This window comes from Aspergillus japonicus (genome assembly GCF_003184785.1).
Source record: "Aspergillus japonicus CBS 114.51 unplaced genomic scaffold BO86scaffold_29, whole genome shotgun sequence".
Lineage (NCBI taxonomy): Eukaryota > Fungi > Ascomycota > Eurotiomycetes > Eurotiales > Aspergillaceae > Aspergillus > Aspergillus japonicus.
This window is the reverse complement of record NW_020291666.1, coordinates 252,332-274,892: the sequence shown is the minus strand read 5'-3', so window position 1 is coordinate 274,892 and position 22,561 is coordinate 252,332. Positions and strand designations below refer to the sequence as shown.

Below are 22,561 nucleotides of genomic sequence, written 5' to 3'. Positions count from 1 at the left end.
CGTACTGTACATGTACTGTACTCCAGCCCGTAGCTTGCTGGGGTCGGGCGACCGCCGGCCCGCCCCGCTGTCTAGTGGGATTAACTTAAGCTTCGTGCCTTAAAACCCTTCCTTCTTACATGCTTTCTGGTAGGTGTTGTTGTACGAGCATCATCTGCATGAGCATGGTTCCCTACACAAATCCGCAATCTGACGTTCGGGTTATGTTGAGCTTTTCTTAGTGGAAAGATAAATACTTGTCTTTTTGTGGTAGGATTTCTTTTCAGACCGTGGGTTCTTTTTCTTCTTGCTAGCAGGATAATCGCATCCATTCATGGTACATAACCCAGGAACCCACCCTACCACCTGACCAAAAACGACGCAGTACAAAAAGGATATGATTTATTATGGTATAATCCACATTCCCGGCACCCTCTTTCACAGTAATCATAACTCCATCCCATCCCCAGCCTACACTTTCTTTTCCCACTGCGCCAAACGCGTGGGTCTACTCCCAAGAATCGATCTTCATCGTGCCCTTCTCCTGCAGGTTCTGGTGCATCTTGAACGCCTGGAAGAGCAGGTGGGGCTCGTGCGCCATGCCCTTCTTGAGGCACTCGAACTCGGCCCGGTCCAGGTAGTCGGTGAGGATGGGCTTGTAGTCCGGGTGGGAGCACTTGTCGATGATGACGCGGGCGCGCTCGCGGGGGGAGAGGCCGCGGACGTCGGCGAGACCCTTTTCCGTCTGTCAGTACGATTCATTGAAACGAGTGTAAGAGGGGAAGGACATACCTGCTCCGTGACGACAACATCCAGATCATGCTCCGTCTGGTCGATGTGCGTACAGAAGGGGACGATGCAGCTGACACCGGTGGGGTCGACCTTGCTGGGCCGGGTACTGGGGGTGTGCATGATACTGTACTTGCTGGACCGCAGGAAGTCGGCCGAGCCGCCGAGGCCGTTCAACATGCGCGAGCCCATCACGCAGGTGCTGTTGGCGTGCGCGTAGATGTCCACCTCGACGGGGGTGTTCATGCCGATGCAGCCCAGCCGTCGGATGATCTCGGGCGAGTTGGAGACCTGCTGCGGGCGGAGGAGGAGCTTGCCCGCATACCGCTCCCAGTTGTCGTAGAAGCGCTTGAAGCCGTCGGGCGAGAAGCGGATGGAGGTCGCCGTGGCGAAGTCGAGGTTGCCGCTGTCGAACAGATCCAGGAACGAGTCCTGCAGGACCTCGGTCCACACCTTCAGGTTGGTGAAGTCCGCGCCGCCCTTGCTGAGACCGCCGATGACCGCGTTGGCGATGTTGCCGATGCCCGACTGGATCGGGAGGAGGTTCTGCGGCAGGCGGCCGTGCTTGACCTCGTGCTTGAGGAACTCAATCAGGTTGCTGGCGATGGCCTGCGAGCCGGCGTCCTCGGGGGCATTGGGCTGCGTCTGGTCCGGGTAGTCGGACTCGACGATGGCGACGACCTTCTCCGGGTCGACGGGGATGTGCGGGGTGCCGATTCGGTCCTCGGGCTGCATGATCAGGTAAGGCTTGCGGAGCGGGGGCTTGTCCGACATGACGATGTCGTGCAGACCCTCGAACGAGGGGCTGGCCGTGTTGACCTCGATGATGATCTTGTCGGCCATCTGGACGAACTCGGGGGAGGCGCCCACCGAGGCACCGGGGATGATGCCGCCGTCCTCCGTGATGGCCGAGGCCTCGATGACGGCCACATCGAGCCGGTTCTTGGGCTTGTTGAGGGTGTACCAGCCCTACGTCTCGAGGGTTAGTAAGAGTTCAGCCGGAGACAGCCACCTCAACCCCATCTGAAGCAAGAGAGGAAGACCTACATAAACCAAATCCGAAGGAAACATGCTCAGATGCTTATCAAAGAACTTGATGTCCCCCGTGTTGATCCCCCTTGCGATCTCCTTTCCGACCTGATGGGGACTCCGCCGCTCGATCATGTTCAACCGCGCCCACCGGTTCTCCGTCTCGGCGCCGGACGAGGCGCCCACGAACAGGCTGTATTTCAACTTGCCCTGGAGGTTGTTCTTCTCGACGTGGTCGGCCAGAGCCGTGGGGACTTTTCTGGAGGGCAATTAGCCGGGAGTCCGGGCTTGGAGCAAAATCCAATCGCGCAGATCAAGGGTTCAACTGTTGGATGGGGCAACGCACTTGGGATATCCAACACCCGTGAATCCGGACCAGCCGATGTACGATCCATGGGGGAAGAGGTCGATCAAGTCCTCGGCCTTGGCCAGCTTCTTGAGGTAGGAGGGTCGCCGGACACGGCTTTTTAGGAGGGCGGAGGCTGACATTGTGGGACTGGTTCAAGAGGAGGGGAGAGGAGAGAGGGGAGAGGAGAGGGGAGGGGAGAAAGGAGGGGAGAAAGGAAGGGAGGGAAGACAATTGAGGGTGGGGGTGAGATGGGAGGAATGGGAAGAAGGAGAGGAAAAAAGAAAAAGAGAGGGAAATTTGACAAGAGAAAGAGCAAGGCCGGAAAAGAGGGGAGAGGGTGGGATAGAAATACGGTCGAGCTGTTGCTGTCGCTGTCGCTGGAAAATCCACCCCCGCCTCGTTCCACTGCCCCGGGGTTGATTCGGGGATACGGAGTCAGACACGGCTCCATAATTCACAATTGTACCACTTACTATTTACCTCCTAGACTGACTACAATACTGACATACGTACGTACTACACTGTAACTAATGAACTAACGTGCTCTCACCCCGCAAATGATGAACATCCCCCAGTCCAGTCCAGTCCACCGTGGGTGATAATTACTCCGCGCCAGCTGCTGTGGAACTTATCGCCGCGCGCGGCGGTTATCAGCTCAGCTTCAGGGAAGCTCGCTAATTCACACCATTGGTTGAGGGTTTCTCTTCTTCTTATGTGAGATAATTCCAGCATAGGTGGTCAATTGCAGGGGTCAAAGACAAGCGAGATGACAAGCTGCAAGGTGGCCAGATGTACGAGTAGCTTCGGGGCGTTGAGGTCTTGTCGCAGAAGCTACAGTAAATTCAGTCCATGACTGGTGGTTGACGTCATCCCGGCGATTTCTCGGCCCGCCGCCTTCCAGGCCTGGCCCTTTCCGGAGTGCTCTGTTTGCATCTTCATCTGGTTCTACTGGACCATCTCATCCAACTTCTTATACACTATATACAGCATAAGAGACACATGTAAGGTACGACTAAATGCCTGTTTCCAATAGAATAATCCATCCCTGAAACCAACTCACCAATATGCAGTAAATCCCGACGGATCTCCGACCGCCCCGAACTTGTCCCGGCCCAGCTACAAGCGACCGGGCTAGTCTCGGGCTGTATCGGTTATCGCACCCTTGAAACAGTCTCGGCCACACGGAGCTTTTGGGTTCCCCTGCATGGACGATCGGCAGCTTAGCCAGCCCAGAAGCCAAATCATGGCCACCCGGTTAATAACAACTGCCAGCGCGGGTATCTAGCTACTACTATGAGTAGTACTGTGTCCTGTATGTACACAGACGATCAAATTAGCTGGATTCCTGAGGCATCACAAACCTACTTGCCTAGCCGCACAAATAACATCAGAAAAAGCAAAACTGAAGGCAAGCACAGAGTATCCACTTCAATTGATTCTCCCAAATCTACACCGAACAAGACAAAAAAGGAAAAACAATTCCTGGGGTCGTGGGGTGGCGCGGTGGCTGATCCTGAGGTTCCGGCCCGGCTATAGGACCAGTAACAACAGTAGCAGCACGCCCCGTCAACCACACTTACTATACCTCAACGACTCTACTTATCCATGCCTGAGGCTCCAGTTTACAAAGACTGGTCAGGGAAATATTCCTATTCGTACAATCATAGGTGAAATTTATCCGCTCATCATGGACCTGAAAGCAAGACACCGATAGAGAAGTGAAACTAAAACAAGAAGAAAGAAAAAACCAAGATGGACAAGAAATCGCTGCTTCAAACATCCTCTTAGATTTTCAACGTCACGCCCACTCATCTATTAAATTATGGATGAAAATGCTTTCCTCACAAACATGCCCTTCCTCGAAACTACCTAGTATAGAGAATTCATTCAAACGGCCAATAGCGCTCATACTCAGCCTTCTCCTCGTCGGTCTCAGCCAACTGCTCCAGGATCAAGCCTTTGACTTCGTCGAGAGCAGCTTTGCAATCATTGTATCGCTCGTGCTCGATGAAGCCCTCGTCCGGCCACAGATCGCCCATCCGCTCCTTGAATTCAGCAACCAGCTCGGTCCCTGCCACCGCACCATTGCTATCCATCTTGATCCGCTCGATCTCTGCTTCCGAAAAGTCGAACAAGAACGGGGCATTACCGTCACCAACAGCAGGTAGGTCCGTCCACGTATCTTGCAGATCCACCAGAAGCGACTGGAAGTGCGCCTCGCCGTACTTGAACATTTGGTGGGCCAGAAATATCAGCCCGTACGCGGCCGTCCTTTGGAATTTGACTACCTGGTATAAGTCAGGGTTCTTGGCATGCATGAGTTTCCGCCATCCGATGAACATGTTCTGGATGGCGTACTTCTGGACAGCAGCTGACCGTTCTTCCGGCAAAAGCCTGAAGAGGTCGGGCCGGGGTGCCAGGTCCAGTGTTTCGGGCTTGAGGCCATCCCAGTTGAGGAAGGCCGGATCGGGGTTGTAGTTAAAGAGGGGCGAGATGTGACAGGACTACCAGTCGATAATGCCCGTAATCTCTCCGGGATTGTACGGGTCTACGAAGACGTTGTCATCGTGCAGATCATTATGCCAGAGGCAGGGTCTGGTGATGGCTGCATCTTTGGGGATAAGAGCATCAACAATATGTTGGTACCATGCTAAAGCAGTAAGTTTCTTTTGTGTGTCTGGCCGGTATAGCTTTGGGCCGCAGAATAAGACAATTGTTTTTGGAGGTTCCAGAGACTGGATTGCCTTCATCTCTCGTGTACCGACTGCTTGCAGATACTGCGTTAGAGAAGCCCCTGTAAACTGATCAGCAACTATAAAATAAGTAACGTAAACCACGACGTATATGGCCCCTTCTCGACGTCCAAATCGGATCGGCCTGCATCACACCAGTCCCGGCCTGTAGCCGGGCTAATGGCAAATCCCGAATTCCTCACAGCCTGGCTATCCTTGACAAAGTGGTTGCCTGCTGGTGGCTGCGTGTCCTCCGTGTAATACAAGCTGCCGTAATGCAAGAATAAAACGCTGAGCTATTGCTTCTGGAGACGTGTTATAGCAAGAAGCACTTGAAGCTTCTGTGGTAATGTCATCGTGCTCCAGACTTGGAAGAGCGGAACGCCTTTAATTTTTTCCATAATAATAAACTCCGCGCCAACAGGATTCGAATTGGCTCGCGAGTTCCAAGTGTATACCCGAGGCGCTGGTGTATCAAGAAATTTTCTAGCCTCCCCGGATCAGGGAAGTTAGCAAGACTAGAATATTATTAGTGTTCAGAATAAACTTACAAAGTCCATCGTGGCGACCTCACTAGCAGTAGTAAGGTGCGGAACGCCAGCATTCGGGTTGGAAATCTTGGCTACAACTTCTTAACCGTCGTCCATAGACATGAGGAACGCTTTGTTGAACATGCCGTCAGGGTACTTTTTAATAGCAATGCATCGCGCGGCTCCCACCGACTGCGCTGCGACTCTCGCGAGGCTGTTCATGTCAAATCTGATCTCTCGCTTTCGCGCATTCTCTGCCGCATCAACAAGGAAGCGGCCACGAGTGAATTTGAAAAAATTATTCTGAAGATTCCAATCTGGAACGAGTGAGTGATATGCTGAATTGCGCTCTATTGGGCGTGCTTACCTGTCTAAGAAGCTCCCATGTCCATGCTCGCGGGACAGCGAGGGTAGGACGACGCTGAAGCCCTAAAGATTGAGCGGCAGTGTCTTTTCGGGTTTGGCATTATGCTCTGAATGTAGCCCCTGGGACGCGCAGATAGGGATTGGCGCATTGTTCATCGAAATGTATAGTACGTAATGCCTTGATCTTGCCAGTCATCCTGAGGATCAGGTAGCTCCCTCACGATCACGCGAACATCAGCATCGAGAAATAACGGTGGAAGATCGATCAAGGGTATGCTTTGTCGCTGCGCGAAATGAGAGATGGCAATGCTGGTGTTGTGGAGGAACGATCGATAGTGGTCGTAGTGTGGCAGAACGATGGGGGGTCATGTATCTGAAATCTACACCGAGCTACTTAGCCTTGGTAGAATAGAAAGGTTCGGAAAGTAGCACTGTACTGTACAAGTGGGATGTCTGCATCATCGTTATTCCGGTTTCATACTCCCTCCATATGTAGCATTGTTGGGCACCGTTGCTATGGCTAAGTTTCGACAAAGAATATTCGGTAACTGGTTTGCCTGTTACTCAATTGATGCCTACCTTCTAGTGAATTTAGTCATAGATAATCGGGGTCAAGAACCGGAGAGGCGGTCGCCAGGACTGGGACCAGTGGAGCCGTGGTCAGGAACGGCTGCCTAGGCGGTGAGAAACTGCCTGCTTTGATTTTGTCCTTCCTGATTCAAGGCTGAGATCCCTTAAGATAGATAGATAGATACCTTACTATCCTTTCCAGTTTGTTTCCCATTATTGCAGAATGCTCAATTAAGCGTCATTCGCTTTCATTTCCAGTCATCAAACTCAAGAATGCCACCACCGATGTTGCCATCCCGATGATGGCACAGGCTTCTACGCCAAAGCCGCTCCTGGACTTTGTCCACGGTCGGCGTGACGTCCTAGATCACCCTCTCCTATGGACTTTGAGATGCCACTTCGACGATCTTAAGACGTCCGCTTACTCAGAGTCCGCGCCGAAAGATGCCAAGGGTACTGCCGATGCTGAAGCGCTAGCTCATCGTCTGTTTCCCGAGGTGAAGCTCCGTTCTCTCTGCAGACTCTTGTTAGGCGAGGGGCGGAACTTTGCACGCGCTCGGTAAGAGGCACAGTCATTATTTATTGATCTATTTATCTACTGAGTATTATCCTCCCACTAACATCGCTGCGGAGCAGCCAAGGGACCCACTTTTACTTCCAAGGCCGGCCGATCCACCGCCCATCTTATATGGCGTTCTATCGTCCCGAGTCGTGAAACCCCACTCGATAATAGCTCGCCGCCGCTGGTGGGCTACGTACATTATACCGATATCAATGGAGACCGCATAGACCACTGCGAGGGTCTTGCCCGAGCAAGCAGAGTGCCTGGTCGGCGTCAAAATCTTCTCGCTCTCACAACCCCAAAGGACTGGACTGAAGACCCTTACTTCCTTTATCTTCTGCTGGCTCTTGCGCAGCGTCAACACGTTCTCCGACTCAGATCCCCTGGACCAGGACCAGAAAGCCACTTTATGGTACGTTCATTCGCCTGCTCATCTTCTGACCGTCACCATGCTAACTAACCCATGCTTATGATCTTCCCAGTCTCGTCTCCTCGTGACGCACGCTTTAGATCAGGAATCAATACTCTTCTGTGAAGCGGCGATCACCACCGAGATTCTTGACGCGCTCGGAAACCTGAAGTCTGCCGCAATGCGTATAACGTGGCCTATGATTCATCGGAAGATGATTCCTCACAAGCCATATGATACCTTTGCCGGCCGCCTCAGGGACCAGCTGGTGGAATCCAGTCCATCGAAGTTTGTCGAGCATGTGAACGATGCCACCAGCTACGAAACGAAAAGACGTCAAGGAGTGGACGACGGGGAAGACGGCAGTGGACCGCGGAAGGTTCGGCGAATATCAGGCACATGAGCCGGTGAGAGGGCGCGAACAGGAGTGGAAGATTGTTCTGGAGCAAGGAGCGACCGAGTCTTCACAACTACAAGTAATCATGCCAGGGTTGAGAATGGCGGCCCAACCATCTACCGAGACTGAATACGTTGGGGTGGCTATGAAGATTAGTAGTCTGTATTCACTCATAGCGACATATGCTCTTAACATAAGTGTATTGCACTCAGCACACTCGATCCTTCCTGAAGCAATTGACTTACCGATCACTCGCAGTATCACCTCACCAAAGGCAAAAGAAAAGCCCAGCTATGAAAGCTCTGCGGCTTGTGCATATGATCGCGTTCTGCCAAGGGTTTTCTCCCATCCACGAATGTCGGCTATCCATCTCGACTTTCCTCGCCTTGAAAATACTTAACATGGTTACTCAGCCATGGGAACTCGAAAACCCGTCTGGAACTTGCGGCATTGCGAACAGCCGGGTTTCCAAGCATTGCGGATGTTGTAGACATGGCTTTCAGAGCTTCTTCCTGAGCACCGGTCAGGACCTGTCGCCGAGAAGAGACAGAAGCAGAATATCTGAACGACAATCCGACTTACCTGACTATAACTGTCTTCTCCTGCCACATCATCCTGCCTGAGCCTGTCAACGGCTCTTTCCACGCGAGCGTGACCATAGGTAGGACCACCGCAGATCCTACTCAAGTAATCGGGCCGCATGATATGCCCGGCTGCGGAGAATCATATTTTATGGAGCAACTCAAGCACAAGCGCGGGTGGTCACGCTTTGAGTACTTCGAAGGCTCCGAGATGATCAGCTTCGTAAGCCGCCTGGTGGACTTCAAGGGCTCGAAATGAGCAGGAGCAAGGAGCGAGCTACGCTGTGTGAACTGCAGGAATACTGGATTGGGTGTACATAGATCTGTTATCTTGATCCACTATTTCTATAACTGTCAAAGCTTTTGTGGGGCTCACATGGAGACTGTGTGGGGCTTGCCGGGGGTCAACCAGTGATAACAGAGATGTCGCAATAAAGGAACTGGTAAAATTACCCGTGACTACAGTACAGTACAGTACTTCACCACTATGTAGGTACGCCGGCAGCGGCGACCTTTTCACATATTCAAGCCAACAATGAAGCTGTCAGCCAAATATACTACACCACAGGGTTAGAAGTTGCAACAATGGAGTTTGTGAATTCCTGAACATAAATTTCCCAGTATGATTGATATATTTTTCTAAATAAGATGAAATACAGGCCTGTACAATCCTTAGAGTACCCATACCTCGCGGGTACGCTTAGAATGCAGATGGGGGGTAACCCTGTCGGTTCTGAGTATATTATTATCGAGGAAGCCTGCGGTACGAATTTAGAAGCTGTATAGGAGGATTTTTCTTCTAAGAGGAAAATAGTGGTTATAAAGGATCTAGTTTAACTTGAGAGAAAAATGCTTCAAGTGCTACTAAATAGGTTTTCTCTAAACCCCCAAGTTGAATATGACTTATTATTATCCTGCTAATTATGACTTATAAGCTATGGGAGTTTGTACTATGCCGGTGCCAATATCAGAGGTACCGTACCCGCCGATATCTGTGCAGAAATATCTGCTAAGCTCTAAGATACAATCTGCTGTTGTTTGGTGATCGACCCGATTATAGAAAGATACTATTGGTCCAAAGAACGCGCAGAAATGGTCTTGGACCGAGGACCATGTTTGTTACCTTGTTTTTGTTCTTCTTTCCTGTCCTAACTAATACTTATGGATTGCGAAAAAAAAAAAAAAAAAAGAAAAAAAAGGGGAAATAACCATAGGACTATGTGCTCTTGCTAACTTACTAAGAAGAGGCATGGATCTAGTAATACGCAACTCCAAGAGCCAAAGACGACCCGCTAGTGACTTCAGCAACGCAGAACTCGAGTAGCTCCTTATCTGCTCCCAGCATATAATCCTGCTGTGGTTGCACTCTACGTCTGGCATACTGATCTGCACACGGGGAACATCTTTGTTCACAACAGTAAAACCTTGAGTGTGATAGACTGGCAAGGGCTCTTGATCCTCTAAGCATGTTACCCAAGGCTCATTGATTACAGCAGTAAAGTTATTCTGCAAGCCCCCGAGGACTTTATGCATCTAGATCCGACGGAAAAGACCCGGATTAGAAGCCTTATAAGTTGCTTAATTCTGCTCTACCTCTACGAGAAGCAGATTGCCAAAGAGCTGCCCCTACTGGATAAAGTCCTCCGATGGGACCACGGCCGGACAAGGTGCGAACCAATTCTGTTCGTGGGCGACACATGGGATGACGACCTTTACTACCCTTGCGGGAATCGCTGATCAGGCTCGAGAGGTAAGGAACGGCATGATTTCCGCATAACTCCTCCTGTTTTATAGCGTGTTTCCTTTTTTTCCTTTTTTTCCCCCGGTTCTTTTTTTCTTGTTTTTCCTTCCGCTAAAATCATCATTCCTTGAATTAGGACTTGACTTTCCCTGTCCGATCCATTTCACCGAGGAAGATCTCCGGGTCCATGCAGAGGAAGATGCCGGGTGGAATGATGTGCAAGACTTCTGGAATATCGTCGCGGGCGTCGTATCGAGAGATGGCTGGACCCCGCATCATCTGTACTGGGATGCCGTTGCGCTGTTCACCGAGCTACGAGATCTGGGCCTGAAAGCTATGGTGGGGAAGGAGAGGGATTTGTTTGAGAGCCAGACGCAATGGGTCAAGAAGCTTTAGCACTACTTCCAACACATTGAAGGGTTATAGTGCTGTAAGCAGGCTGGGGACTAAGTCGGCTTCCCGGGGTCATCCGGCCATGTGACCAAGCCGGCTTAACAGGCTGCTTGACATATATTCAGAATCTCTTAGCAAGTTCAACTAATCGACTACCAAGGAATCAAGATATCGTTCTATACTACCCATCCCTGAGCTTTGTTCAATTATTTACGGTTTATGAGACTGGAGCCTCTTAGGCCTCTAGGATAAGTTCTTTTGTATACTTATGGTTTTCTGAATAATTGAATTTGATGCCTTGTATAACTACCGAGATGGTTAAAATTAACTCAGCTAACATGTTTCCTAAAAGACCCATGTGTGTTTTTTTAACAATTGATAAGTTATCAAAGTTATTGAGTCTATACATCTTTCCATCAACAAGCCAACAAATCAAGCCCACAAAATTTCGAATCCACGTGTCCTTATACCGATCCATGTATTTTTCTACATCGAATCTGTTACTCCATCGATCACGATCCTACCTCCAAGACCCACCCCTCAAAAAGCCAGCCTGCCCCCCAAATCAGAGTAAGAACAAATGTGCATTAAGAGCTCTTTCTTGATCTCCTGGATGGGCGATGCAACAAAAGAAGCCTTTCCAAGCGATCAACCGCCGCGAAAAGCGAGACTTCGCCACTTGCTGCTATCAACAAGAGATCTATACAACCCAAAGGGAGTTTCTAAAGGCATTACTGTAGTTCGTATGGGCTAGGGCACGAGATAGATCGGCTAGATCGGCTAGATCGGCTAGGTACCAGATATGGCCACCGGCCAGGAGATTCATAGGCCAGCCACGCGAGGGAGCAACAGACCGGCGACAGACCGGCGACTAGGTAACTTACCCAGACTACCGGCCCAGCTACGGTGCAAAGGATTCCGAGAGCAAACCGTCCGACCTCCAGATAGTGCTTTGAAGTAAACTATACATAGGTATTTTAGTGTGTTGCTGCTTTGGTAAAGTGTGCTAGGGCTTCACAGATCACAGATGGTGCGGTTGAAGAGGAGGGTCCGGGATTCCTGGGTCATCAGGCTATATGACCTAGGCGGTTTACTGGGCTGCTTGAAATATCCATATCTTACTTGGTTTACCATAGTAACGGACTGACTACGAGTACCAAGGAATCAAGATTGTGTTCTATATCACCATTCATGAGCTTCATCAAATCGCTTACCGACTAGGCCCCATCACAGAAATTTCAAGATAAACCAATCCCATAACCAGAAAAGTCCAGCCCCCATGCCACCCCTGCACGAGGTCACTGAGTCAAATTAGGAGTTTAAGAAATTTGAGGCATATCTAAGAGTTATTAAGATCTTTTTTAAGGGTATACCTCTTGGAGAAGAAGAAGAAGAAGAAGAAGAAGAAGAAGAAGAAGAAGAAGAAGAAAGCTCAAACACAAATAAAGAATGTTTAACCCTGTCACAGGTTCCAAACACTAATGTGACTCCCTCCGAGCTGTATAAACAATCAGCCTGTGCGGTGATTGGCCCCGACCTACAACAGACACTGAGACAAGTTCCACCCATGCCCTACCACTCGACTCGTATATGCCTGAAACCCCTTGCAAGTACCGTACTTATAGATCAAAGAAAAATTCCCATTCGTGCAACCATAGTTAAAACCCGTATCCGCTCATCATGGACCTGAAAGCGAAGACCGATAGGAAAGAAAAAGTACAGACATCAATAATAACATGGAACCTGGAACCTGGCGGGATTCAGTCCGGTCCGAAGAAGATGAAAAAAAAGTTTACATGCCACACAGTTACGCCCGCCCCGGGGATGGGAGAAAGAAACAAATATCGCGCGTCAACAAGGAAAAAGTCAACATAAGCTCTCTCTCCTCGGCTAGTTTGGTTTATCAATCATCATCATAATCCCCTCCCATCCGTACGTGGTACACCTATCGGAAGTCCTTCCCCGCTCCCCCCAAGCCTCATTACTCCTTGGGCTCGGATGCAGCAGGCGGCGCGACGTCCGTCATCTCGGTATCGGCCTTGTCGTCCTGAGCGTCGGACGCGGCAGCTGCGCCGCTCTGGTCGCCTTCCGGTCCATTGATCCAGGATCGGAACCGCTGGTTGGACTCGTCCACCTGATCCTTGCTCAGCCCGTGCGCCCAGCTAGGGTTGTTCACCAGCTTCTCCATGAACCGGTCCCGCCGTCGTTCCTTGACGGCCGCGTCTTCCTTGGCCACCTCTTCGGCGGATTCGTCCGTCGAGGTGGTGGGCCGCCACCACCAGTCGGAACTGCCGGGCTCGTACAGGATGTGGTAGCTGTTGGCGCAGATGCGGATGATCAGCCCGTCCTGGTGCACTAACGGCCGGTAGTACCGGTTGTACTCCTCCTCCTGCTCCAGCTTGGCCGGCAGGTTCCGCTTCAGGAACGGCATGCGCATCTGCGAGAACGCCACGCCTTCCGTCGGATCACGCATGGTATACGCCGACACGTAGTACGACCAGCGCGCTTCGGGGCTGAGCTCCTCGTTCTCCAGCGTGGCGTCCTCGGGAGTCAACAGCTGCACAGCAGCCTTCTTGCTGCCAGGGTGCTGCAGAGATGGTTAGCACGAATACCTGGAAATAAGATTAAAACCACTTACGTAGGTAATGCGGTACATGTCTCCATCCTTCACCAGCCGCTCGACTTGCTTGCGGTACTGGATCTCTTGGTTGTGCGTGGTCTCCTCTCGATCACGCTCCTTGAAGAAGAGGTTCATGATATCAGAGCTGCGGTCCTTCGAATCGCCGCTGAAGATGGCTCCCGCGAATTTCGAGATACCCGTGAACATCTTCTCCAGGTTGTACAACTGGTACCCACTGCGCAAGTAGTACCGGCGCAGCGTCTCCTCCAGATGTGTGGTTTCCATGTCACCCTTGATCACTTCCTCGCACATCCGAACGATCTGTTGGTAGAAATTGGCCTTCGGGTCGCAGTCGTAGAAGAAGTCGGTGGGGAACTTGTCAATGAGGTGAAGCTCCTGCGCCGGCTTTCCGACCAGCGCACGCCGCACATCGTCATGGGCATCCTTTTCGTGCAGCTTGATGCGGAGCAGGCGCGAATACAAGATCTCGAACGTGCGGAAGAAACAGTAGATGTTCAGGTTGGCATACAAGTGGTGCACCTTCTTTTCGTAGGTTTCGTTGAGGTTGTACTCCCGTTGCTGGTTGAAGTTACCTTGTCCCGGATGCTCCATCCATTTCAACTCGGCCACATCGAACGACTCGGCGGGGTCAGGGATCGGGGTCGAGGGAACCAGAACAGCATCAGGCGTGCCATCGCGACTGTTCGGAGCACTCCCTTCCTTCTCGGCCCGATGGACCTTCTCACCGGCACGTTCTAAGACATCGCGGAGAAGGCCCATCTTCTTTCCGGCACCGCCCTTGCGACTGCGGGGAGTGGAAGCATCGTCCGCAGCCAGACTCTCATCATCGCCCTCGTCGATCGGCGGCGTACCGCTCGACAGTTCGTTCATGTAGACATGGAAAGTATCACGATCCATACCGAAGAATACTGGAATGAAGTCTTTGATGAAGGTCATAACCTTTTGAGGATCGGCTCCGAACCCAGCCGAGTTCCGGTCGATGAAGGTGAGCAGCAGGTGTGTCGCATCGATCAAAACAGCCGGATCCGCAAACGTGTACTCAAACTGATGTCGAGGGACTTGGTACCCGCCCTTGCGCAGGTTTCGACCCTCTTCAAATTTGTTCTGGATTTCAGTCTGGATGTGTTTTGCCACAAAGAGTTTCTTGTCGGTACCCTTGCTGGCGATCGCTTGGTGATCCAAGCTCCGCCAATAGGCCTTCTGCATCTGCTCGCGCCAGATTTTATCCCATTCGCGCTGGCTGGCTTTCCACTCTTCACATTTCTGTTTCAGGCGGAAGAGGATGATGGGCAGAACATGACACGGCCTCTCGAACATCTCTTTAATGATTTTCTCACCACGCTGGCGGTCATAGATCTTCTTGATCACACGCTGATAGATGGCTTCACTCTGACCGCCCAAACCAGGGGGCAGTTTGAAGGCGGCCCGCTCCGCATCGGTCATTACAAGGAATTGCTGCACAATCGGCTCGATGAGCTGGATTGTGCGCGTGCAAGCCTCGATATGATGATCGTAGTCGTGCCGATCTTCTTCAATGCGATGCAGAGAATCCTCGAATTGGTTCTTACGGTGAGCCACGAAGCCAGAGTCCTCAGACGCCCACGTGGGGTGAGAGGCCCATTCGTCGTTCAGAACACTGTAACACAATTGATCGCGGCCACTGCAGGGCTTCTGCCGTTCGCGCTTTGGCAATAATCGGTAGCTCGGCCCAAGGGAGCGGCAGTGTGAGAGATTGACCACACCCGGCTCTTGTTTGGCCTTGACGTCAACAATCTTGTCTTCAGGTTCATCAACATGCATAAAGCGCTTGAACCAAGCCATGAGCTCGGGGTTGGCACCAATGTAGTTGGCAGCTCTCTTAACGAGAACGTGTCTGTCGATCAAGTCCGTAGAGTAGAGATTACAGAGCTTGAGGAACTCACTGAATGTCTGCTTATTCCCAATATACTTCTTCACCCGATCGAAGAAAGCGAACTCCTCTTGAGTCGGCGTCAGCGAGAACGAGGGTTGTATGGGCTCAGGAAGCGCAGGAACAAGGGTTGGCGACACAGCTGGCGCCTCCGCCTGGGACGGTTTATGATGGACCTTGGCTCGCTTCGTTGGGTCAGCATGTATCGCGCAGCAAATATCAGGAAGGATGGCATCATCAGAGTGAATCCAGCGGCGGTCACAGAACGTGGACCTTTTGAGGCACATTTGAGAGAAGAAAATCAGGGTAGCGGTAGGCTCAAAGTGAAGCGTAACTGAAACAGAAGCCTTCTCACCTTGTTAGCAGCACCAGGCTGCATCGCTGGAGCTCGACCAGCCTGAGATTCGGCCATGCGAGCCGCCTCAGCAGAAGGTCCAGAAATCGACGAGCCCATGGTGGAGGGAGCACCAGGCCCACCCCGCCGTTTCTTGCCGTCCTTTGCGGTGTCCTTGACGTTAAACTGGCCCAGAGGTGGCATCTTCACATCACGGCTGGGAGTTTGTGAGGGAAGATTAGTAGCGCTTGGAAAGCTGGCTTCTCCGCGGAGGTTGCTCGTAGGAGCAGCCTCCTCTGCCTGGCGCGCAGCGGCCTGCTGTTTCGCATGAGCGGCCGACTCAGGCAGAAACTGCTTGAAGTCCTCCAGCAAATCCGGTGCCGTGTTGAACAGCTGGGTTACCTGAGCGTACACATCCTGAATTGGCTTCGATTCACGCTGGTAGGTTTGTAGGATTTCGAGGAACTGCTTGTAGATCTCAGGAGCGCTTGCGAATCGGTTCTGTTGGGGAGGCCCCGATGTTAGACGATGTACTGATGACGAACGTCGAGTGCTGTCATGCTTCTCTCTCACCTTGATTTTATTGACATAGCTGATGGCATGGTTGAACTCCACGGGACCACGCTTGTTCAAGTCGGCCTGGGCGCCTTGAAGCATACCCGTTCCGACCCCGGCTAGATTGTTCATGGATTGGTTAATATTAGGGCCCTGGGCAGAGGGTCCAGCCATGTGCAACAACGAAGGTCTTCCCAAGCCTGCGGCAGCGGCGGAGGGAGCCCCTTGCAGGTGAAGGCCACGCTGGTCTGCCTGATGGGCCATGGCTGCTGCTCCCGCCGCAGCCTGCTGCTCTTGTTGAGTCGGGAAGTCGAAGTGATGATCCTGGGGCTGGTTCTGTCCACCCTGCTGTCCAAAGATTCCGGGCATTATGCGCGACCCAGGAGAGTACGACCCTGGCAGATTGCCCTGGGGTTGGGGCTGGGGCTGCTGGGGCTGTGGTTGAGGTTGCGGTTGTTGCCAGCTAGGACGAGACTGCTCATAGTACTCAGCCCGGCCATGAGAGGTCATGCCTCCTGAAGGTCCAAGCTCTCCACTAGACTCTAAGGAGTGTCTTGTACGGGGCATACTCAAGGTGTTGGTGCCTGACGGTGTTGTGACCCGAATAGCATCCGGATTGTCCTCAGTTCCACATTCGATTCGGTAGCCAGGTGGCAAGAAAGTGTTGAACCCTGAGATCAAAGTAGGGTGGCCATTGAACAGGGTTGAGACACGCTGAATGACCCCAGGGGTATCGATCCTACATCTCGTTAGGGAATGGAACACATGCCATGATCAGAGTCTGGGGTGCTTACGCCTGACTCTTGAAATCCTTCATGATATCAAGGAAGCGGTTGTAAACATCAGGCTGATCGACGAATCGAACCTTGACCTGGTCCAGATAGCTGAGCGCATCCTATTGCGTGACTGTCAGCATCTATCATCTCGCGACCGGAGCGCTATTCCCTGAACGGGGGTGACAAAATAAACCACTCACATTCAAGATCGGCTGCTGGCCCTGCTGCTGAGCAGCAAGGGCGGCAACATTGCCAACATTTCCAGGAATCGGAGCGCCCGCCCCGTTGAACCCCAAGATCGGCTGGCCAGGTGGCCCTGCAGGATGCTGCAGGTAAGACCTTGGTGTCCCTTCGCCATGTTGCATCTGTTGACCATATAGTGCACCTGGACCACCGGATCCTGGCATGGAGCCCTGAGGTCCATTTGCGGGGTTCGAGCTCAGATTGGAGAGCAGTCCATTGGGGCCATGGATAGAATTCGGCACTTTGGATGCTACCGGCTGATGCAGAGGAATCGAGGCAGCACTATGCTGAACCCCGTGATGTTGCTGCTCACGTTGTCGCTCCATCTGCTGCCGCTCGATCTGCTCGCGTTCGCGCTCGCGCACTTCACGCTCTCTGTGTGCGAGTTCCTCCTGGCGCTGTCTCTCGAGCAGCTCTCGCTCCCGAGAATCCCGCTCCCGGTCCCGGCTCAGGGACTGCGGCGAAGGGTGTTGCATAGCCTGGCCAATACCCGGTAACGAGTGACCAGGGTTGTGAGAAGGGCCCTGAGGGTGTTGTCCGTAGGCGGGAGGTTGGTGTGGGCCGGCGTGACCCTGGCTCAGCTCAGCCAAACCAGGAAGAGAATGGCCGCCGGGCTGATTCGCGGGGTGATAAGGACCTGATGACACCAACTAGATCAGCAAGACGAGCGCTATTGTAAAGCTGAAGAGAAAGCAGAAAGGAGTTCGAACCGCCTGGAGGTGGGAGAACTGGCCCCGTGGGTTGCGCTGATGGACCCTGTTGCGGCTGTGGGTTTTGACTGGAGAAGAAGTCAGGTCAGTGAGAAACTCACTACAGACGTTGTTGACACCAGCATGGAATCTCCCCAGATACATACCTAAATGAGCCCATAGGACGAGGTTGTTGGTTCATCTGGTCCATCCCCGGGTGCGCTGGCGGGCCACCGGGGTGCCAGTTATCGTTCCCAGAAGAGTTCATGGTCTATGCGCATGAAGAGAATTCCAGCAATGTGCCTTGATGGGGCAAAGGATAGAGCTGTGGCAGACCAGGCAGAGAGAATGGTTTGCGTGTGAGGAAAATGGGTGTTGGGGCTCCAACACTGTTTTCCTTTCGGACGGGGGCTTGAGTTTCTGTTCCTCCCAACTCAATTTCACAGCGACATCACTGTGCCGATGCCTGCCAGCTGCAGATAGGGGAAATAGGTACAGGCCTAGGCAGGGATAAGAGGGCAAGAAGACAGAATGAAAGAGGATAAATCGACAACGAGAAAACTCCACAAAATGACAGTCTTAGCTCTTCAGTAGTGAGCGAGATCCGTGGTGATGGTTTGCGCGCAACCGATCACGGCTGGACTCCAGAGTGAAGGCGGAGAGGCATTTGACCGCGCTAAGCCATCTTTGGCCATAGCGTCACCTCTCGGATCGAAGGATATTCCGGAAAAGGCGGTGAAGAAAGTGATTGGCCCAGGATGCATGACGCAGCAGTGCCTGGGCCGGCTAGTCGGGCTTTGACTTTCCCGACGTCATTGACCTGATCAATCCGGCGTTGACACGCCCGACTTATCCGCGTCCGACACTACCACAGTCGACCTGCTGGCGTATTTTACAACTAGCAATCATAACCCGAAACGGCCAGCAAGAACGAACTATGGTGACTAGGTAATTTTTGACTACTAATAGAACTACTGAATTCCTGTTCTAATCGCAGTGGAAAAGGGTCGATTGAGTTCTGGCGCACATCGTGTACTACTGCGAACTCATCATCGCCTAGTACAGAAACACAATCAACCCGTCCACTTTCCAGAATACCTTGTCGTAGCGTGGTCCATTTTCTAAAGAAGGCTGGTTTGGGACAGAAAAGGGAGAAGAAGAACAGATAACAAACCCTCTGAAGGTACCACGTAGTCTTTCTCTATCAAGCCATTGAACGCCTCCCAAAAGATTCATCAAGCATCACTGGGTCCCCTGTAAAAGGAAATATGGAAGCAACATAGCATCCAGGTGCTCACAGACAGCAAGGGTGGAAAATAGACGGACAAAGGACTTGTAACATCATTGCGCGACCAAGCTCCAATAAAACGAAAGGGGAAGGACTTGAACTTGAACTGGCAACTTAATTTTGGATCTTCAAATGCTGCTGCTAGGAGTTTCATTTGTCTCATATCTGTCCCATGATTGCTTTGTTTCACATACTGACACGCCCTGTCCAATTATGATTATAGCCACCTGGACGAAATACTTACAGTGCGGAGAAGACAAAGAGCTATCGCTTCAGTCAGCAAATGGACGCCACAGAGTGCAGGGGCAGAGGGACTCACGTTATTGGTAGCAGCAATAGCAATACTGTCCTCATAAGGATGCCAGCTCATATGCAAGATCTTCTTGTTGAAGTCGATCTGGTCCGCATCGGTCTCCTTCTTCATCCGACTGCCAGGGCCGGCCGGGCTACCAGCTCTAGACCCGTTCTTCTTGCCATTGGCACCCTTGTTCATGGGTGTCGGCACACCGACCTTCTTGGCCTTGAAAGCAGACTTGTCGGCCTGTAGTACAATCTCCGTCTCCTTGCTCTGGTCGGTGGGGTAGATCATGAAGTTGTTGTTGTAGCTTCCGGTCATGACGTTCTCTGCATCACCCGAGAATACAACCTCGAACTTGTCGAATATGCTATCGTTCTCGTAGGTGTCGCAGAGGCGGGGTCGCAGGTGCTCGTGGATGGGGATCGTCTTCACAGGTTGTCTCTCCATGTTGACATCCCAGATCTTAACAGTCAGGTAGTCCCTTGATACAATGTAGCGGCCGTCGTGCGAGAATCGTACGTCTGAAATCGAGGAGATGATCTCGGAGAAGAAAGAGCGGGAGGAGGCGTCTTCCTCTTGTTCGAAAACTGGAAAAGAGACGTATGTCAAGACGAGGTCTAGCAATCAGAGGTGGCGGGTACTTACGCTTGGAGTGTTCGTCGCACAATGCTCGCTGCCGCATGTCGGCAAGCTTGATTGTGCCCTTGGAGCTGGCGTACATAAACCAGTTGCAGCTGACTGGGTGGAATTCAGCAGCTGTGATGACTTCCGTAAGTTCCTCCATGTTGGCCGGTTTGATGTCGACGATGTTAAAGCTCTGGTCTTGGATGTTTAGGTTCCACAGGTTAATTCGGAGATCGTCGCTGCTAATGAAAGTCTCCCCATCGCTGTTGACAGAGATGCTATTGATGTGATACGCATGCGCGTTGGCATAGGTCCTTCGGGGGACAGCGGCCACGACCGTATCATGATGTGTCATCCGAGGAAGCTTCAACATGGAAGGGTCCTTGAAGTTCAGTCGGGGCGCACGGGGCGCGCCGCCACCACCCACACCCGCGGGAGTCAGCTCGCTCGAGAGGTTGTTCTCCGCCACGACCTTCAGAGACTTGTCGAACACCTTCCACAACTTTATCGTCTTATCGTTCGTCGAAAGGAGGAAATGGGATGCATTCTGCCGTCTGCACCACTTGATCTTGTTGATCTTTTCTTCGATCTCCAGGGATTTCAGGTAATCAAACTCTGGTTCGTGCGATTGGAACTCAGTGTGGAATTTGTATTCACAGGTTTTTTTCTGCGCGTATCATTAGATCCGACCGTCGTCAAAGTGGATTGTGGAAGCCGGTACCGTTTCGTTCCTCTCAAACAACACCACTCGTCCGCCCTTGTCACCCGTAGCTAGATAGTTTCCAGTATGGTCGAACTCGACCGTCGAGATAATATCAGCTAGACGACCAAAAAATGTCAGCTATCCCGCGGAGGCCATCAGAGCGTTATATAAAAGGTCTTCCGAGAGGCAAATGCATGGGAATGAGTCCTCAAAAGGCGTACCTTCCGTGATATCCTCAACATCTCCTTTGTCACCGAAGCACCTAGTGTTGGGGTTAGTACCACGAAGTAATACGAGTTGTACAGAACGAAGAACGAGGCGCCTCCACGAGGGCCTATCGAACTCCTTGCCGGGCAGCAAGACTATGAGGAACGAGGGTCGCAGCGGGCTCAAGGGAAGCTTCTCCGGGAAGAGGATACTTGGCAGATGACACTTACTGCGTGAACTTCCAGGTAGGATTACCCGGATCCCTGTCTACCATTTTCTTCCGATTCTACCCTTTGTCGGGGCAGTGTCCAGGAAAGCACGAAGGAAGGTGTCAAGATCCACAGGTCGAGGATCTTGGGTTGAGAAAATTAAGGTGGGGTTTGCCGATATCGATATGGTGCGGAGAGACTCGAGCGGGAGAACTTTTCACGCGAGGATCTATGTGGTGGGCGACTAGGAAGAGGAATCGATTGATGCGAGTCACGTAGGTAAGACGACAAGTTACGCTAAGAGGATGAGGTTTGCGTGAGGATGAGGTAGGTTCCAACGCTCGGGTAGGAAATGCAGCGGGCGGAGAGGAAAGGAATCAAGACCGTGATATCCGCCGAGAAGGTGAATTGGCAGAGATCGGGTGAGTCACTTGTATGCTGGAGAAGACGAAAGATTGGCAGCCAGAGCTGACAAGATCAGAAGCAAGAGGATGGAGGAAAGAAGAGGAGTTTTTTGGCGGTCTTTTTTTTTTTCGTGGGGGGATGGGGGGGGGGGGGATTTTAGTCGTGCCTCAAACTCCCTTCTCTCGGGTGCATCAAGATTGGAGTGGGCGGGATTATCTATGAGAAAGAGAAAGAAACCTCAAGGAAACGGCTGAAACCGGCCAGATAGTGTGGCCGATAAAATAGTGGAAAAGCAGAGAGAAGGTGGGAGTTGAAAATGCGGGATGGGGAGGGGGGAAGAGGAGGAGGAGGAGGGGAAGTGGGAAGGAAGAGGATGACGATACTGGGTAAGATGGAGGAGGAGGAGAGGAGGAGAGGAGGAGGAGAAGGGCAGAGGAGGAGTGAAGTGCGGTGGTGGTGGTGGTAGTAGTAGTAGTAGTGGTGCTGGGTGCGGGTGCTGGTACTGGTGGTGTATGTGGTTGAGGTGAGGCGGTGGTTTGGAAACACCCGCCCGTCGGTCGGTCAGTGCAGTGGTGGTTAGTTGGTGGGGAGGGGGAGGGAGGAAGGAGAGGATGGAGTGGCTGCCCGTAATTCGAAAAAAACCCACACGCAGCAACAAGTCAACCCAACCCAACTTGAGCTGGGCGCTGACATCAACCACTCTTTTTCATTTTCGACGGTTTGATAAATAAGGTACTAAGTAGATATCAATGAATCTTCCGCCATCATGGGGGTTTGTGTCGAAATATGATTGAGTCTTTTATGAAGCAATATTCTTTCTGACCTTTGTTCTTGCTCTTTACCTTTACTTCTGTTGTTCGACCGTTATTCTACCTATTCAACTTCCCGGTTGTTCTTCTGCACCCGGTCGTGTTATAGCTAGAGCGTCCAGACCACCTCCAAGCTAACTAACCACTACGATGGCCATTACTAACAATGAACGATGCCAAATAACTGACCATTCAGCTGCAAAGGATCTTTTCTCATCCATCACAATGACCGGAGGATCCGTTCGGGCTTGAGCGACTTGAGGATGCTCAGCTCAGGACTCTCCCACTACCAACTTCCCCATCGGGCGTTTTTAGCTGCCTTGAGAATCAGGGTTTCCTTCCATTGCCATGCCGGCAGCCTGAGGCTCTTCACATGCTTGTCCTTCTCGACTTGTCTATTCATCCCGACCGACGGCGACAGCGACGCCCGTTGAGCCGAACACT

The 22,561-nt window shown here is 51.9% G+C and overlaps 5 protein-coding genes across 5 annotated transcripts; 1 reads left to right on the top strand and 4 right to left on the bottom strand.

Moving 5' to 3' along the window:
* Nucleotides 1-487: 487 nt before the first annotated feature.
* On the bottom strand, nt 488-2,286 carry coaT (acetyl-CoA hydrolase ACH1; the record flags this gene model as incomplete). Its single annotated transcript, XM_025677184.1, has 4 exons — nt 488-724; nt 772-1,737; nt 1,816-2,056; nt 2,144-2,286. 4 exons carry the CDS (start codon nt 2,284-2,286, stop codon nt 488-490), a joined length of 1,587 nt encoding a protein of 528 aa, XP_025527012.1.
* A 1,743-nt stretch (nt 2,287-4,029) lies between these two features.
* Nucleotides 4,030-5,970, bottom strand: BO86DRAFT_448694 (uncharacterized protein; the record flags this gene model as incomplete). Its single annotated transcript, XM_025676660.1, has 7 exons — nt 4,030-4,650; nt 4,699-4,947; nt 5,007-5,174; nt 5,211-5,369; nt 5,430-5,451; nt 5,530-5,725; nt 5,946-5,970. The coding sequence occupies 7 exons, from the start codon at nt 5,968-5,970 to the stop codon at nt 4,030-4,032; spliced, it is 1,440 nt and encodes a 479-aa protein (XP_025527011.1).
* A 676-nt stretch (nt 5,971-6,646) lies between these two features.
* BO86DRAFT_400322 (uncharacterized protein) lies at nt 6,647-7,718 on the top strand (the record flags this gene model as incomplete). The annotated part of the gene is made up of 4 exons (XM_025673700.1): nt 6,647-6,841; nt 6,876-6,903; nt 6,981-7,318; nt 7,389-7,718. The coding sequence occupies 4 exons, from the start codon at nt 6,647-6,649 to the stop codon at nt 7,716-7,718; spliced, it is 891 nt and encodes a 296-aa protein (XP_025527010.1).
* A 4,354-nt stretch (nt 7,719-12,072) lies between these two features.
* On the bottom strand, nt 12,073-18,183 carry BO86DRAFT_410431 (transcriptional regulator SIN3). Its single transcript, XM_025674498.1, has 8 exons — nt 17,742-18,183; nt 17,596-17,663; nt 16,843-17,522; nt 16,661-16,761; nt 15,885-16,605; nt 15,333-15,812; nt 13,066-15,162; nt 12,073-13,014 (listed from the first exon to the last, which is right to left on the bottom strand). Exons 1-8 carry the CDS (start codon nt 17,840-17,842, stop codon nt 12,409-12,411), a joined length of 4,854 nt encoding a protein of 1,617 aa, XP_025527009.1. The 5' UTR covers nt 17,843-18,183; the 3' UTR covers nt 12,073-12,408.
* A 773-nt stretch (nt 18,184-18,956) lies between these two features.
* Nucleotides 18,957-21,244, bottom strand: BO86DRAFT_107604 (protein phosphatase 2A regulatory subunit CDC55). Its single transcript, XM_025665902.1, has 6 exons — nt 20,925-21,244; nt 20,709-20,749; nt 20,506-20,603; nt 19,806-20,451; nt 19,182-19,747; nt 18,957-19,126 (listed from the first exon to the last, which is right to left on the bottom strand). Exons 1-6 carry the CDS (start codon nt 20,966-20,968, stop codon nt 19,103-19,105), a joined length of 1,419 nt encoding a protein of 472 aa, XP_025527008.1. The 5' UTR covers nt 20,969-21,244; the 3' UTR covers nt 18,957-19,102.
* Nucleotides 21,245-22,561: the final 1,317 nt, after the last annotated feature.